Consider the following 18250-nt stretch of genomic DNA (forward strand, 5'->3'; position numbering starts at 1 on the left):
GAAAATGGGTTTTTTGAGGTTCCCCTTTTATGCATGTTGAGGGGTATATGTGGCTTGGCAGCATCCTGAACAATATAACCCAGAAATACGAGGACAGGAGAGGATGTACTGAAGTGGGAGCAGCAAGTTTGAGGCAGCAGCAGAGCTGGGAAGAGGAGGGTGATAGGGGTGATGGCTGTGTGGAGGAGGCTGCTGTGTGCCTGTCCTCTAGAAGGTACTCCAGGGTGCAGCAAGAGAGCAAAGAGGGGAAGATAGCAAAATCTGCTGAAGGAGTTTGGGGCCTGAGGCTCCTGAGCAGGGAAGAAATAGAGGATTCAGAAGATGATGTCTGTCAACTCACATCTTTTGATGTCTGTCCACTGGTTTGGATGAAGCTGCAAGACTTCAGTGGGCCTTAAGTGAGTGGTCTGTGCCCACCAAGAAATTGTCGTTTTAACCAGCACTAATTTAACAACCTCATTGTCAATTTGAGCAGAGAGATCAAAGGTGGAAGTACCACAGAAACAAGAACTCTCCTTTCTCAGAGTAAAGGATGTTCTTTTCCAGGCATGCTGATGTGATCCTAAACGAGTGGCTGCAAAATCTGTTCCTCCTTTCTGGAAGATATTTTCAAAACTCTGTTAACCAGAACAGAGGTGTTGACTACTGTCCTGTGGTGGACTGAGAGTTTCCACAATAAGTGTCTGGAGTGCTTGGCTCCAGCTACCTTTCTTTCATGCTGGCTGCACTCCTGCCCCTTCCCATCTGCATGCACGGATTTTACTTGGCAGGGGTGAAAACTGCTGCTTACAAGGTGATTTACTGCTAATCTGCTTAGCCCTGCAGAGCATCATCAGACAGCTCTTAGCACACTCCAACTACACATTGGTGGTCTTCCTCACTTGCCCTTTGTCTTTTCCACAGCAGCACATTATTGTATCTTCCAAGGGCTGTTGCTTCTGAGCTATGTCTGCTCAATTAACAGAGCACTGTTTAATACTTGATGTCTGTGTAATGTGTTTAGGAAATGCGTCTCAAATTAATTTCAAAGCCTTGTTAAGCTGGGATGAATCTGAAGTACCTCCCCCTGTCCCTTCAGAGACCAGAAATGCACAAAGCTTTTTGTTTTGAGCTCACAATTACGACATCTTCTGTTGACTTTGGATATGTGTGTTTCATCTTGTATTCTCCTCTGTTTTTATCTCGGCTCAGCTCAGAGCCTGAGGAATATATAAATATATATTTTATATATATACACTCTCTTCATACAGGGATGAGAAATGAATATGAAAATGAAGAGCATGAAAAATGTGCAAAAATAGAGGCTTGTAACAAGAAGTAACATCCTTAGAAACTAATAATCTAATAATCAATTAGTGAAGTAGATAAAGAATTTTTGTTTAAATTTTTTGACTTTAAATATTACTTCATATGCTTTGGAACATAGATACTGTAGAAGAGGCTGAATAGAGTTGTTGGCATATTACTCACACAATTTTTTTCTTTATCAGGGTGTGGTGTTTGTAAGAGAATGATGCCATCTTATCAGCAGGCAGCAACAGAACTCAAGGGTAAATATGTAAGTGAGAAAATGAGATTTATATAACATTTCAAAAATCATTTTAACACTTTTTTTTAAAGTATTTAAACCCACAAATATTTATCAAAATTACCAATTTCTAAGCAAGTTGAAACAAAACAGAAATAAATGACTCTGTTCCAGATCTCTTCAGGATTCTCTATCTTGGTTTTTATTCTTCTAAAACATTGGAGAATGAGATGTTAACTCCCTTGCCCTTTAGAGCCACTGCAGTTTTTTCCATAGAGATGCAGGCTCTGACACTATGTAGATTTATGTTTAGCCTCTAATTTGTGAGTTTGTAGACCTTTTGAGCTCATTTTGGTAAAGAAAGAAGTGTTTGCCTTAATGGGTTTGATCAGCTTTTTGGCCTGATGTTTCATAGCAAGGTCAGGGATGGATGCCCTTAAAGCAGTTATTAATCCACTTTTTTAGTGGAGAATCACCGTGTTGTGGGAGGAAGAGGCCCCTCCCATAAGCTACTGGTAACCTTCCTAGCCACTCAGCATTAATATAGTCTTACAGTTGAAGTGTAGCTCTGTCAAAGTTAGCATTGATGCCACATAGATATGAAAGTAAGTTTTGACTCTAATAAAGTACAGGATTCACAGTAATCTAGTTACCCCTTTGTACCTATAAGGTGTATTGATCTCTGTAAGCAAGTCAAAGGCACTTGTCTAGTCAAGGTTTTATAATGTGCTTAACGTATGATTTATATGATGCCAGTGCACGTAAGGGATGAAGAAATAGGATTGTTGTTTCATGGCTGTAGTAGGATTTGGTCTGATCCTGCCTGTTGGGTCATTCACTGCTGTGTTTACAGGTTTCCTTGTGAGGAAAAGATGAAGCACTGCAGTTCCTTGCTAGGGCAGCTCTGGCAATCCCGTCTCATGACCACCTAGTGCTGTCAGACTGCCCAACATTCTCCTAACTAGTTGTTTTCAGAAGTGTTTTCTCTAAGTCCTTGTTTGCTTAGGGCTGAAATGAGTGGGAGTTACTCAGATTTATTTAGGACACGGCACAACCCTTAGAAGATATTTTCAAGAGAGTTTTTGTCTAGCCAGGCAGCACTCTAATGCCATCTCCCCTCAGAGGAGCACGTGCTGCAGCCTTTGGGAAGGCACTCCTGCCTTGCATGGCAGTACCGTGTGGGGTGAGAGGGATTAGAAATGTAAAGCATCACCTGTAGAGACAGTGCCAAAGAGAAGGCATGCTGCAGAGCACTCTGTCCTCCTGCAGTTATCCCTTCCTCGTCCATGTGCATCTCATTTTATTAAATTCAGACCAGAGAATTTAAACTCTAGATCTATTCTGGTTTGAGTATTTCCTTCCTCACTTGGAAATTGTTTCTGTAGATCCGGGCTAATCCTGCACAGCTGAGTGACAGGACTGGGACACAGTTTTTTGCAGTGGAGTGTTGTAGTGCAGGATCAGTTCAGAGGAAAGTCCAGTTATGCCACTGCCACCCATGTTTTTCACAAAAATCGGTCTGTTTGTCAAAATTTGGCCCAATTAGCTTCCTGAGTGGGATGTGTACACAGCTTGCCATTTCTGAAGTTAACTGTGCTGTACCCATCATAAATTATTCATGGAGTGCCTTAGAGTGATGCTGACCTCCAGATCAGACTTTGCTGCAAAGTTTGTGAGTGGTTTGGATGAGCTGAAGGTTTGGCCTTTTAATCTGACCTGTCATTAGCTGTCAGGATGTGCCAGGCTCAAAAGTGATTATTGCTGTTACATAGCAGGAAAATTAAGTACAGTATTGCCTATTGAAGAGGTCATAAAAGTGAAAGGGTGCACTGTACCTGCTGCTGGTCACTGTGTTCCCTTGGGACTAGCTGTTTCTTGTCCCAGTGCTATTACTGAGAGGAAGGCAGGGTGGCATTTTTAGTTTATATTATGGTTGTATCTTACTATTCCATTCCACCCAGTGAAGAAGGAAAAAGTGCTCCAAATCAGAAGTGGGCTTACTTTATCCTTGGCAGGAAAGATTCCTGTGGTTAGAGGGTTGGCTGGGCTCTGGTGAGTGACTGTCACTGTGGCCCCAGAGCACAGGGGAAGTGGTTATTAGCAAACCATTCATCATCTCCCTAATGCCCATGGACTTTGTGAGTGTGTCAGAAGGTTCTGCTCAGTAAAGACCAGCTTGAGAATATGCTTAAGTGCTTTTCTCCTTTGGTGCTTGTTTTTTGTTTGTGTGTTTGGGGTTTTTTTTTGTTTTGTTTTGTTTTGGTTTTTTTAATTTTTTTGGTGCTGTGAGGTACGACTTTTGGAACAATCCATCAAGAAAACTGTGAATCAAGGTCGAGGGTCACAGCTGAACAGGAATGGTCAGAAGCTCCAAATTAATGGGCAGCTAGGAAGGATTCAGAGGTGGTTTAGGTTATAGGTAGCTTGTTGGAGAGCAGATAAGTGTTGAAATATTTCAGTGAAATAATTCACTGCAGAGGTGAAAGGGGTAAACTGATCTTTGTTTCTGCAATGGCTATTACAAGAGGTAATGGACTTAAATTGAAGTTGGGGTCATTCAGTCATTTGCTAAAAGCAAATTCGCCAGACGTCTGGCAGGAGGACCCTGGCTTTGGGCACTGGGTGTATTTTGATGGTCTCTGACAGCCTGATATTTCATAATTCTGGATTGTTAGCCAGCTAAAGCTGTTACTCTTGTCATTAAAAATAAATCCTATTGTAATAAGCTTTTTGCTAATTATGCTTCTTATAATGTAATGAACACAAGAATGAATCCAAGTTATTGACTTGTATCAATCACCATTGGATGGACACAGTGAAATTGTCTGAAATGGCCAGGGATGCCCATTTAATTCATAGGAAATCCTCTGAAAGTTCACAGCAAACATGGAATCTGGTAGGCTGGTGTTACTGGGTTATTAGTTACAAACCAGGTTCTTTCTTTATAAAGCAACCACTGTTATCTTGATCCTATTGCATTTACCTGCCTTTAGGTGGTGACACGGAGGATAAGGAAAGGGGAAAATTGAGTCTAGATAATCTCATATGAATTAAGGCAATCTGGTTCTTTGAACTACAAGGAAAATTCAAAGTGGAAGACTAGACCAGCAAGTATAAACCTTATTTCTGTACTCTCCTCTGTTCAATTTATCCTTTCTTAGGATAGGGAAGAGAAAACAAAGTATCTTTTTGTGACTTTCCAGCACGTTCTTAGAAACGGTTGACCTTCAAATGAGGATTTTCTGCTTTAAGATTTATTTCATGCTGGCTCTGAGCACATTTGGTTGGTCTGTGCAGTTTGCTGCAGTCAGGAACGTGGTATTAAATTCTGATGTGGTATTTCAGCTGGAAGGAGAAAATCCTGTTTTTGGAGAGGGAAGGAGGAGGGGGTTGGATTAAGACCCTGCTGCTAAAATGATTTAAGCCGTCAATGCCATTAAACTAAGTTAATCAGGAAGTGGTATCTCAGCAACTTGCTGGGTCCAGGTTTGACAGCAGAACGACCTCTGTGTGAAGTGCACACCCACAAAAACTTGGAATCAATCCTATCTTCCAATTTTCATGTCAGAAATTTTTGGAAGACATTTAAACAGGGCACAGAATAAGTCACGGGGCACAGTACAAGTCACAGGAGCCCTGAACCTGAAGCTCAAGGACTGTTGAGATGGAGGATGGGTTGGGATAGAGGTGAGGAATGGGGAGGAGAGAGTTTTTGTTTTACGTGCTAGTCTGAAAAGCTACTGTGCTTCTGTGCCTCTCTTTTGAACACTGTAGGACAAGGTTAATTCTTAACTCTCATTATACCCTACCCTACCCAAGTTAACATATTTAGAGGATGTAAAGGCCCTGTGCTATTTCCTGAGCTCATGGAAATAGGGCACATTTTATTTTCACATCAAAGTGCTGATTTCCCCTTGCCTTTCTGTAAGTGCATTTTTGAACTGGGATAATGCCAGTGCTTCGTTGGTTGGAGATTCTGGACATGAGCTGAGATTGAAAATTCATTGCTGAAGTGGAAACTAGAGAGCTGAGGGTGGAACTTCTGCTGTCCTGTTTAATGTTTGGATATGAACTGAGAACTCTTTTTTTTTTTTTCCTAGTTGCAGAGGAAGAAAAAAAAATCTAGTTACACTTGTACACTAAACTTGTACATCTAGTTACACTAAAAATCCAAATGTGCAAAGAAGAGCACAAGTAGTGCAATTGAGAGAATTCCCTTTAGGTATTTCTGTTAGTGGGTGAATAAAAAGAAACAGAGATGCTTCCAGAGCAAGGAAGAGGTGACATGCTGACTGGTTTGTGTGTTTTCTCTGGATTAGACTCAAGTATTGTTCTGTTCCCCCTTGCACAAAATCAGAAAAACTTCAGTGCCTTTTACAGAGCCCCTTGCTTGACAGCTATATGAATGAAATCAGAATCTGCCAAGATTGAAGTGGGTTTTACTTAAATCTTCAAACAAATGATGTGATGTTCCTGCTGTATTATAAGAATCAGTAAGATTATGCTCTTTTTCCAGGTTCTTGCGGGGATGAATGTTTACTCTGCTGAATTTGAAAGGATAAAAGAAGAATTCAATGTCCGGGGATATCCTACAATCTGCTATTTTGAGTCAGTTATGTTTTGCTACTAATTTAGAAATCATGCACTCTTCTATAATTGCATCTTTTTATCTTTTAGGGCAAGGACTGAACCTTGTTTTGTTGCTTTAACAGGAAAGGAAAGTTCCTGTTCAACTTCGAGAACTTTGGTGCTACTGCAGCAGATATAGCAGAGTGGCTGAAAAAGTAAGGCATTGAACTTCATGCACTCCACCTTTTATGTACTCTTCATTATTTACAGAATGTAATGCTTTAGGAACAGACATCTCTCTCTCCTTCCCTCTGCTCAGAAGAGCAAACAAAACTACCCCGCTGAGATCAGCTAAACTCGTACCGGGAGATTGACTAATGTTTGTATTTTAGCATGCATGCCTTGCATTTCACAGTTGCATTTTGTCTGTAATAGGAGACTGACTGTGGACTAAAATAAATGCAGATACACAGATCTCAGCTTTGCTAAAAATGCCAGCTTAAATTTCCAGTGATCTTGGGTGCTTGAACTTAATACCTTGCAAAAGGTTTAACTCCTGTTGTGTTAAAAATGTGTATACGAAGTGTGCAGTTCTTGTTGGTTCATCAGCCTTTAGCTGAAACCTTTAAAGTGTCTTTCAGAGACAAACTGAAGATCAAGGCACCCTGGATAGGTAGTCACTTTTACAACATCTGTGTTTGCTGTAATGATGTGAAAGTGTTGAAAGCCCCTTGTTCTACCTAAAGATAGCTGTTTGCTGTCATAAACATTTTGGGGGCTGAGTGAGCCTGTGGGACTAGCAGTTCAGAGACAGACAGGAAAAGTGTGTGTGTGTATAGCTGCTCTTCAACTGGTGCAAGCCCCCCCATGGTCAGTGAAGCTGATGGAGCAGCTGGAGAGAGCTGAGATAATCTGGTGATGGAGAAATCCCGTTTGCAGTGCACCCAAGGCTCTTGGGCATGGTGTCATCTTTGTAAGCCTCCCATGTTTGCTGCAGTCGTGGGAAAAATACTGAAATGACCCTAATGAAAGGAAACAAACACATGGGAAAGAACAGACTGTTGCAAACTATTGTAATAGTACAGCTTAGCAGAATTGGCTCAGAATAAATGTATTTTGCTGTACTAGTGGTGCTGTGCTGGGGACATGCATATGGTTGCAGGTAGCCCAGGCTCTTCAGCAGCAGTAGCTTCAGGATTTGGAACCCACAAATGAAGTGAGAGCTGCATTCCTGTTAGCATCAGGAGCTACAAACACTGCAAGCAAGTACTGCCCAGTGGCTCAAACAGGAGGAATTCAGCCATAGTCATTAAGCCTCGTGTAGTCAATTAAGCCTTCAAATGTGCATGATCAAGATGGCAACTCTTGGAAGGAGATGATCAGCCCTTGGAGCAGGGATAGGGCTTAATCACCTGCACTTTGTTATGTTTTTCAATTCTGCAAGGATGTGGTTATCTCTTGGCTACCATATGTGAAACATTAGCTGTTTGGGGTGTTTTTTTCCCCTGCCTGCCCACATAATATCCAGATAATCCCTGCAATATGCAGTACCTTTATATCAGTGCTGTGACAGCAAATGAACACAGCTACTGGAGGCAGCAGAACAGCTGCAAGCTCTTGCCAATGATAATCTCTGCTAACAAGCCACTGTGGGCTTTGGCTGATACTTCAGCAGTCCAGAGCTAAAGACAGCTGTTCGTCCTCACTTAGTGTTAGTGCATGCTTATTAGTTGCCCAGAAGATGATCTGAGCAGTAGCCTTGTGCCCCTGTTCTGTGTAATAAGTACAAGGTTTGAAGGAAACCACATTAAGTAATTATGTGTACTTATATTTTGCCAGTAATTGATGCTTAAATTATGATAAATTAAATTATTAATAAAACCACATCTAGGGTAAACATGCTACATACATAATATACTGTTCTGAGGAATCTGCAGTACAGGTAGTCAAAATGATATGGCAAGGGCTTTAGAAAAGCCAAGGAGTGCAATTAGGTAGCTGCAGGGTGTACAGGCTGTGTTTCAGAATAGCATAATATTAAAATATTGAAAGGTTGCTTTGGTACAAAATGTTGCTCTGAGAACCAAGGCATGGCAGATTCGTGGCAAGGAAAGCCAATGCATTTTTATACAGTGCATGCTGTCATTGTAGAGTCTTGAAAGCAAATCCAGCAGACATTGAGCCATATGAAATGGCCTATTTTGTGTGGACAGTAAGTACACTCCGCAAAAAAGCAGCTGTTGTCCCTCTCCCTCTTCTTGTTTTTTCCCCTCTAAATATTACTGGTAAAGTGCTGAAAGTGGTTGATCTTAGGCTTATTTTTGAGGGAGAACATGCTATAACTTAATGAAAGTTAGAGTTATTTAAATCATTGTCCACACTTTTTCCTCTCAGGACAAGAATGGATAGTTTGGAGATCTCCAACACCTCTTTTTTTTTTCCTTTTTACTACTTAATGAAGGTGCTTCTTTCTTATGCTGAAAGTGTGCTAATGCATCAGTCTTGCAGATGCTTTACCTTTCTTATCTTTCTAATAGGCATTGGCTACTATGTTAGGGAGTTTCAGATGTTTTCATGAGGTGATAGAGACAAACCATCATACAGCCTTAATGCAACACAGTAGAGATACTATCTTGTACATACCACTTTTTTGTTAACTCTGGTACACAGCTGTATCAGTCTGAATGGTAGGCAAGCCCAACAGCTTCTTGCTGCCTTCAGTAGCTACTTGGTTTGTCTTGCTGTTTTTATAGATTCCCCTCAGGCCCTTCCTTAGCATCAGCTACTCCGTTAAATCAAGAACTTGTTCTGTGCTCTCAATTGAATTAGCTTTTTATGACTCTTCTGGACTTCTGTCATCCTAGTCAGATGTTGGGTGTGCCTTGTGTCTGGGCTAAATGACATTTTAAATTTTGTTTATTGCTTTCTCCAGGCCTTGAGGTGTTTCTTACCAACTCCTGTGTAGGCTTATTAGCATGCACAACATTTTAAATTAGGCCATTTGAATAAACATCCTGTGCCCTGCTTTACTGATTCCTGACTGAAATAGGTCACACCAGGCCCTGCCAAACACCACTTTCTCCCAGTGCTTTGTAGGCACTGTGTCCATGTTCCTCATGCTCTGCCTACTCAGCCCTGTTCCCAAATCCATTGAGTGTCATGGTGTTTGCTGGAAAGCCTTTACTGCCAGGATACCTGGAGATTATTGCTCTCTGGGCTGCTTGGCCAGGTGCAGCTCTGACCTTTGCTTTGGTGTTTGCTTCTTGTAGAAGCAAAGTTTGTTTATTGTAGAAGCAGCAGCAGAGGTGTGCATCACAGTTCTGCACGGATTGCTTAATATTCTTGGATCACACCCATTGCTTACATCAACAGAAGTTGCTGTGTGAATCTGTGTATCTCTACTGCTTTTTTTTATCAAACTAGGCTTTCAGCCTAGAAATGAGTAAGGCAGGATAAATGAGTTATCATCTGTTTGCCATTCCTTGTTCCAGGCAGCTAACACAATAATACATTTTAATAAAAAATAGTAAATCTGCTTTCACCAGAGATGGGGTCACATCCAGACCTGTACTTTGCCAAAGAATTTAGGGAATTTTGGGGGGTATTTGGAACTCATTACTGCAACTGACAAGAATAAAATAGCTTCAGAGTCTGGCTCCCAATGTTTGTATGTTTGGGTGTCTTTTCTGTGAACATTGCTTTAATAAATAAAATGTCAGTTAGCATAGTTTAGTTCACAGCTGCCAAATTCTCTTTTTAATGTACATTAATGAAAGCCAAAACCAATTGTTTACTGAGATGACGAGCTCCAGAGGAGCTTAGGTTCAGTTTCCAGACCTGCCACTGTGTCTTTGAGCAGTCTCTGTGGCTCTGACCCATCAAAGACAGTTGAACTCATGTGCAATCATAGTGAAGCTGGTAGAACACATCACTTGCCTTTTGGGTTAAGCATGCAGCTGAGTAGCTTTGCTGAGTTAGGCCTACAAGCCCACTGCAGAGTGAGGACATAACGATGCTTCCCTGGCTCACAAGAGTGGTTCAGGGTAAAACCATGTATTCCTGGGGAAATGGTGTGTGTAGGTGGCTCATGGTCCCAACACTACTCCTCCTTTCTCTGTTGGCCCTAATCATGCTGTCAGTATCCAAGGTGATGGGTTAAATTGGCTGTTTCTGCTCACTGCTTTTTTCTTTCATTTGCAATGACTCCTGTGAACTACAAAGTGGGAATGCTGTGAGAAGGGGAGCATCCTGCTGAGGAGGGTAAAAGAGTAGTAGAAAATGCACTTGATTTCTATAATGTAATAACCAAGCAGTCTGGTTATCTCCTCGCTCCATCCCCTTCCATTGCTGATCTGTCCTCAGGAGCTTCTTGCAGATTTTTTTATTCCTCCTCCAGTTTTATCTGTGTTTCAGTGCCTTTGGGTTCTGGATGGGTACAATTATGGAAGCTTCATAGGTTTGTGAACCCTATGAACCCCTATTCAGTAACTCCTGTTCAGTAGGGTTGGTGTGTCACACATGTATGAACATCTGCACAAAGTGGTTCTTTACACTGGTTTGACGTTCCAAGATGCCTGCTTAGCACCAGAGAGCTGCCTTTAAGCTGTGTCTGTTTGTCTTGTAGCCCACAGGCACCTCAGCCACAGGCTCCAGAGACTCCCTGGGCAGATGAAGAAAATGTAGTTTATCACCTGACCGATGAGGACTTCGACAAGTTTATAAAAGATCATTCATCTGTGCTAGTGATGTTCCATGCACCATGTGAGTTTGTTTTCTCTTCTGTACTCTGAGCCAAATGCTTGCTAACAAAATCAGTGATGTTTTTCTGTGGAAGTTTCACAGAACCGTGAACTCAAAAGTCCAGGCTTTTCTTGTTTGTGATGATTGTTAAATACACAAGGCACAAAATGTTTGTGAAGTTGGTGACTTCACATTTAGGACGGAGATGTGCTTCTGGAGGAGGGACACTTTGTAGACTGAGTCAAAACATAATTGAGTGTAATGGTGCTTAAATAGTCTGAGTACTCATCACTCTACAGCATGATTCCTCATTTTCAACTTCTCTTCAGTATTGTTTGCTTTCAAAGCAGAACTCTGGTTGAGTAAACAACTCAACTTGATAACCATGAGCTTCTGGGTTCTTGTCCATGGCTGCTGATATGTCATTTTGAGCATTTTCACTCCTCTGCCACAGTTTCTCTGGCAATGTAAGGGATGATTGTCATTATATATTGTGCTGAACTATGCCAAAAGTAGACCTAAGTTTAGAAAGTCCTCAGGACTTTTGTTAACTAATGCAGAGTTGGTGGTGATACTACTTGCTGTTCTGCTGAGAATGCATTGAACTGATCTTTTTCATGACTTGAGGTTTTAGCTTGACCAGTAAAATGCAGTGGATTGACTTCAGGAAGCTGTTCCAGCCACACTGCCCTCTTGTATGCTGTTGGGTGGAAGAGAAGAATGCATTAACCTCTGTTCACTGTGGATGTAACTTGTTTCAGCTACACAGCTGGTTCTTCCAATTGTTTCTGTCTGTGATGGACAGTTCAAGCTTGAATCTGCTATGCTGGATGACACACAGTTTCTCTCTCCTCTTGCTGCTGTGCTGGCAGTAGTACTTGGGTGAGATGTTCATTTTCAAGGGCACAGATTTAAAGGTTAGTGCTCTGGAGGCAGACTGTGTGCTCACAGCTGAGGGTCTTGGCACAGAGGCTGAAATCCTGCTTCCCTTTATGCCAGCAGGAGTTAGCTCTAAAATGCCTTTTTTTGAAGGTCTGCTCATAAGACTCATTTGAAAAACGTACCATAATGAATTTCCTCTGCCTGATGAAGTGTCTAAGAATTTGGTCCACTGAAGCAGGGGACTGACTGCTGTTTTGTTGCTGTGTTCCCTGGATTATTTGTACTAATGAAAGTGGGACCGGAGATGAACTCCTGCTCTGAAACCCAAAACACAAGTAGCAGGACTGATGAGGCCTGGTTTGCTCAGGAGTTATCCTTCGTTACCCAAATCCTTCCTTCCCCAGATTTCCCTGCACCCCGGTGTGCCAGTGACAGCATGGGCTGCTGCTCCTCGGCAGCTGTGCGCTTGCTGAGCAGCTGCTGCCAAGCACAAATGTAACTCCTAAATTCCCTCCTTTCCCTCTCTCTGCACAATGGCATGGGATAAGCATCCTTTCTCTTTAGCCCTGGATCTCAGCATGTTTAGAGATCTAGTAGTATTTTAAAGCTTTGCCTTTTTTTGAGTTTGTAAATGGGCAAAGGAGTCCAGTCGTGTATTCAGGAGGAGGAAGAGGGGGAAGAAATCAACAGCTGGCCCTGGCAAAACTTAATCCTTTAGGAAGCCAGATTAAAAATAGATGAATACATACAACTGCAATCAAATTTTATAGTAAGTTCAAGTTAGTTTTAAATCTCAGTAGGATTCTGTTGAGTTTTTAGTGTTTTTTTAGTATTTTCAAGAACACAGGTAACACAATTTTAGGGTTAACAATATTGCGTGACCTGTTTTGAGAGGAGGGGTGCTTCCAGACAGGTATGTTTTGTACTAAGGAACATTCTGCACTAAGGTACAGCAGTACTTTGGCAAATGCTGTTTTAAAAGTAAATCAAATGCCTTAACTGGGCTGCTGCAATCTTCTGATAACACTTTCCAGCTGCTCAGAATTGGGATAAAGAGTGTTCTTTGCCAGAACAACTCCATTTTAAATGCAACTCGAATATTTGGGGCATTTTATTTACATTCAGGTGGTAATGGTAATTCTGCCTACATGCAGAATCCAGCTTGTACATGTGTAAAAGATCTGTGTTTATAAGAATCCTCTCTGGGCATCCTCAGCAGAGTATAAGGCTTGCAAACTAATTAATGACAGACAACTATCATAAACAGTTATCTCCATGATTAAAAGCTCTTCTCTTAGCACTTCTTAAATGTGCTAATGGTGTCACCTTATGAATATTAGGAGATAAATTATTCCAGTAAAAGAAGTGGTAAAACTAGTGAACATCTTACTTGTTTTGACCGTGGTAGGTCAGGCTGAGGAAGTTTTTTTCTAAAAATTATGTATTAATAAAAAAAAAGTCAAAACATCTATAAGATAGGCTCATAACACAGGATATACTTCTAAGTAACTAAGAATAATCAAGGGGATTTCAACACTGGCCTGGAATTAGCAAGTACTTAAACTCCTGTGTCACCACGCAACACACACGTGACTTGGAGTTTTTCTGGCGCACTGTTATGGTTTAGCCTCAGCCACAGCTCAGCCCCACACAGCTGCTCCCTCATATTGGGATGGGGGAGAGAATTTGAAAGGTAAAGCCAAGAAAATTCGTGGGTTTGTGAGATAAAGGTGGTTTAATATGAAAAGCAAAAGCTATGTACAGGCAAACCAAAACAAGGAATTTGTTCACCACTTTGCATTTACGGGCAGGTGTTCAACCATTCTGAGAAAAGCAGAGTTTTGTCACACACAATGGTGACTTGGGAAGACAAACTCCATTACTCCAAATGTCCCCCCTCTCCCTCTTCCCCAAGTTCTGTATGCTGAGCACGACACCATGTGGTCTGGGATATCCCTGTGGTCATTTGGGGTCAGCTGTCCTGGCTGTGTCCCCTGACATCTGATTGTACACCCCTAGCCTCTTCACTGGTGGGTTGGGGTGAGGAGCAGAAAAAGTCTGGATTCTGTAAGCACTGCTCATCAATAGCTAAAACATCCCTAATTATCAACTCTGTTCCCAGCACAAATCCAACTCATGGCTTAATACCAGCTACTGTGAAGAAAATGAACTCTTATCCTAGCCCAACCCGTCACACACACATGAGGAGCTGTTTTAGTAGAGGAGAATTATTTCAGTGATGCTTTAATTGCATATTCAGGTGGCCAGTGCATTAACAGAGTGTAGTATGAAAAGATGGAAAAGCGGGGAATTGGCAGCGTTTTATCTGCTCCCCTGCCCCCAGTGCTGAAGATACAGCTGAACCAAACACATCCCAGGTAAATACCTGTGAACTGCACCATTAGGCACTGTGATGGATGTGGCCAATTGGGTCTCCGTGCCTGTGGCTACTAATGATCATCCCTGAGGACCACACTGTAATTATTTACAATCAGTTGCACTTACTAGCCCAGTCAAAGGCATGGCAGCATTTTAAGTGCTGCCTGGCATAACTAAGTTCAAGGAGAGCAGCCTAGGGTGTTTTAAACACATCAGGAAGGTCTGCAGCATGCAACTTGCACCTCTTGGGATTAGAGACACCGTACCTTTTGTGCAGTAGTTTATCACAACCATTAAACAGAAGATATGCTGCTTCAGGTCATGTGGGTGAGTGTGGGTGGGCAGGATGAGTTCATCCTGCTTTTGTTTCACAGGTCACTGGGGACACAGAGCAGGATTTTTAACCTGCTGCAACTCCTTTGTAAAGCCCTTAAGAGGATGTTCAATAAATCTGAATATTTAGCATAGGTAAATAGTGACCCAGCCAGTCAGGCTCTGAAGGCACTCTCCTCCCCAGCCATCTGTGAAGGGTGTGCACTGTTGTGCTCCTTACTTAAGCATTTTGCTGAAATTTCATAAATCGTGTTATCCTGGATATATCCAGACTGGAGTCTTGCAGACATCTGAAGTGTTTTTTCAATCTGTTGTTGTACCCAAAACCTGAGTTCTCCTGCACTGTACAAAAGAACAAAGAAAGGCCCCTCCTTCCCAAAGGATTTGGAGTTTTTACTTGGATTGATTGTATTTGGTAACATGAGATAGCAGAGTTGTGTTAGCAGGCCTATTTTTGAGGCTGTAACAAAGGATTTATTGCACCAACCAAAGTTATTTCTGTACTATAACATAACTAAAGGCAGCCTTGTTGCTTATGATAGGCTTCTGCTAGCAATGAGAATAAAGAGTCCATGTCTGTGTGTGCTTCTTGATATCTGTGCCTACAGCTGATTGATTTATTTAGATGCCCAAGATGACAGCTGGGTTCTGAATGTCTCTAAATATGGGTTATGCTGCCAGTCAAGTGTTGTTAAATGCTTTAGTGTCATGGGTATTCACTGGGACTTAAAATGCTCCGGAGTCACTTGATCACAAAAAAAAGCCCTGTTTGTGTTTTCAGTTTCCTCATCAAACTGTTTGCTGAGTCCAATGCAATTTTTAAAATAATTCTGTCCAAAATATTTGCCAAATTAGTGAGGGTTGCAGTCTTTCTGACTCTGTTTTGCCAAAGGAATAAACCTCCTACACATTTATCCTTTCTACATTTTTCTCAGCATTTTTCTCCAAGTCACATCTCCAAGTCACAAAATAAACCCAACTAAGTCACTGTTAAATCAATTCAAATGCCACTGAAAGGTGTTTGAAGTCCAGGATTGAAATTCAAGTCAACTCAGAAATGGTTTCTAGCAGTGTCTGCTGTTCATGCACAGGAGTTACTTTTCATTATGTTTTGTTAACACAAGAGACACTGCTAACATTTTAACTGTGTCTCATTCACAAGAGACACTGCTAACATTTTAACTGTGTCTCATTCACAAGAGACACATGCTAACATTAAAGCATACCTGTTCTTGCAACCTAATGCAGAATAATGTCCTGGTGCCACTATGAGCTGTAGCCTCCCCGTGTACCTTCAGCAAGCACGGATCTGAGGAGTCTCTGATGCTGATTGGTGGTTGTAGTCACCCCTGATGTTTGCTTGGGGCTTCTTTACCCTCTCTCATACCCCATCAGCCAGACCAAAGTTTGTGGTCTGGTACTGATGCTAGAGGTAACAAACAGAGGAGAAAAAAGTGCTTTGGTTATACTGTTAATGTGAGTGTGCATTTGCTTTTTAAAGGATTAAACTATTAAAATGTTTTTCCTGCAACATTTCTTCCTTGTATGTGAGCTTAAGTTCAGGTTAAACCTGTGCTCTTCCCAGTCCCCTTCATAGGGTTCCTTCAGAGACCATATAAGCTGATTGCAGGAGGTAAGGTTAGAAAAAATGTCCATATCCTTAGTAGGATATTGGAGCCATTGTGGTTTTTCCTCCAGTGATAAAGAGGGAAAACAGGGAAAATGCAACCTAACAGACCTTTGCTTGCTTCCTCCCAGTGGAAGGGAGTGCAAAAATAAATCTTGAAATTATAAAATGCACCACAGTTTTCATGTGTTGTTGAAATGTCCGTGAAATTCCTTTCCTGTCCTCGGATATTTTCTCTCCCTTTATAAACCAACCCAATAAATTATGCAGTTGCTGCTTTCCAAAGTCATCTATTCAGCTGTTCAGGTTTTTAATTGCACAGGGAGCGGTTTTATCAATTTGGCTTTGAAAAACAGCTTTTCACACCCTTCACTCCTTCCCTCCTCCCTCCGGTGCATTAAAACCCAAGGCTTTAAGCGACTTTGTGAACTCATTATTAAGAATCCCAACCGATTAGCCCAGTACAAGAAGAAGGCCTCAGCTTCTAACCAAGTAGTGAACTTGGATCTCTCACAGCCAGTGCACCATCACTGGTTTCAGTGGCCTTGTTTTTGTTTCTTACTGCTGCACATGGTGAAATTGGGATGTAGAAATCCATTGCTCACTTTAAATATGAAGTAAAGCGAATCCAAAATGTGTGCACAAAATCAAATCTGTTTTTTTTCAAACCATGTTTTACAACTATAAATAAATACGTCTCCCTTTCAGACCCCCACTGGTTTGTTTTGAAAGCAAGCTATGATGCTGTGAGCTCTAATTGGGATGTCTGTTGGCAGCATCAGCCAAAAGGCCACAAGTTGAAAAGGCTGAGGAATAATCTACTCTGCAGCCTGAAAAAAATTGCCTTTCTAGCACAGGTCAGCAGCAGCCCAACATTGGCAGCCTGTGATAAATAAGGAAATTAAATTATTTGTAAATAAATAAAGTTTTTCCATTCTAATTCATGATTCAGTCAAAGATATTTTTTTTTAAATGTCAACCAATGCAGTTGTTCCAGTAGAGGTTAAAGGCTTGTGGGTTATCCAAACATCCAGCAGCAATAAACATGGATGGAAACATCCTTTAATTTTTACTTGGCCCTGTCATATATGACATATGTGATTTTTAAAATAAAATGTTGGTTGTGTTCAGTGGCTACCTAGAGAGCCTTTGGCATCTGCCTTCAGATGTAGAGCCTCTGGGATAAAGGCAAACAACAGGTATCTGGGAAGCTGGTTTTGGTGAACCTGTGCAGGTCTGGATTACTGGAAGTTTGTAGTGTGTAAGGCATCTTACAGATGTAAGTGTGTAAGGAATCTGGTCAGATGCCATATCCCTGTGGTACAGCTATATACTAGTCCATAGGAAGATACACAAGGGGACATTTATGTGTCAGGGTGCTTGCTGTGGGCTCAGTCCTGTTCATACCAGACCCTGTGAAAATGTTCTCCTTGTTTCAGAGTAATTATAGAAAGCTTTGAACAAGTCAAACTTTCTGGACTGTTATGTGGGTCACAGGCAGTGCCTGTCTCTGGTGGGTTTTTTGGTGGAGCAATGCAGATGTCAGGATGGGCTGTTGCACTGCCTTCATCACCAAAAACTGAAGTGTTGTGCAAGGGCACTCGGATGATGAATGTTGCTGTTTAAGAGTCTGGACAGATTGTTGAAGAGAAAAGATTTGCTTCAGTTTTAGAAGCACGTTTCCTGACTCTCTGTGTCCCATAGGCTCCTAATTTTAATGTCGCCTTAGTGTGTTTTTAATGGGATGTATAATAAAATGCTCCTGTACAGGCATAACTTGTGCCAACTTTCTGTGCATTGTATGTATGTACTTCTCAGCTGAACATTCCTGCAGGCTTCTGGAGCAGATACATTCTTCGTGTAAACCAGCTAGAAGTGGGTACATTCTTAGCTTCAGAATCTGCTTCCAGAGGTGAACAAGTCCTGACTGTTGATTTCAGAGAGAGGAGGTTTGGGTTCTTCTTAGACTGGGTTCTTCATTATATAACAGCGTGGAAGTCTACAACAAGATGTTGCTCGATACTACATATACTTGAATATCACCAAAAATCTTAGGGAGTGTAAACAGTTCAGCACAGTGACCTGCCAGAGCAGTGACCTTTAATTAAACTAATTACAGAAATTATTTTCAGGGAGATTTAATCACACATTAAAGCAGAAGTTCTTGGAAAGGCAACAAACCAGGAAAATGA

At 41.5% G+C, this 18250-nt stretch overlaps 1 protein-coding gene across 1 annotated transcript in view; it reads left to right on the forward strand.

Moving 5' to 3' along the window:
• Positions 1 to 18250, forward strand: part of PDIA5 (protein disulfide isomerase family A member 5) — a 99741-nt gene that overhangs the window by 38606 nt on the left and 42885 nt on the right. The window contains exons 8-11 of the mRNA XM_069021081.1: positions 1491 to 1558; positions 6045 to 6136; positions 6241 to 6312; positions 10722 to 10858. Coding sequence (XP_068877182.1) covers positions 1491 to 1558; positions 6045 to 6136; positions 6241 to 6312; positions 10722 to 10858 — 369 coding nt within the window. The remainder of the gene's footprint in view (positions 1 to 1490; positions 1559 to 6044; positions 6137 to 6240; positions 6313 to 10721; positions 10859 to 18250) is intronic.

The sequence above is a fragment of the Aphelocoma coerulescens genome, chromosome 7, assembly GCF_041296385.1.
Source record: "Aphelocoma coerulescens isolate FSJ_1873_10779 chromosome 7, UR_Acoe_1.0, whole genome shotgun sequence".
Classification (NCBI taxonomy): domain Eukaryota; kingdom Metazoa; phylum Chordata; class Aves; order Passeriformes; family Corvidae; genus Aphelocoma; species Aphelocoma coerulescens.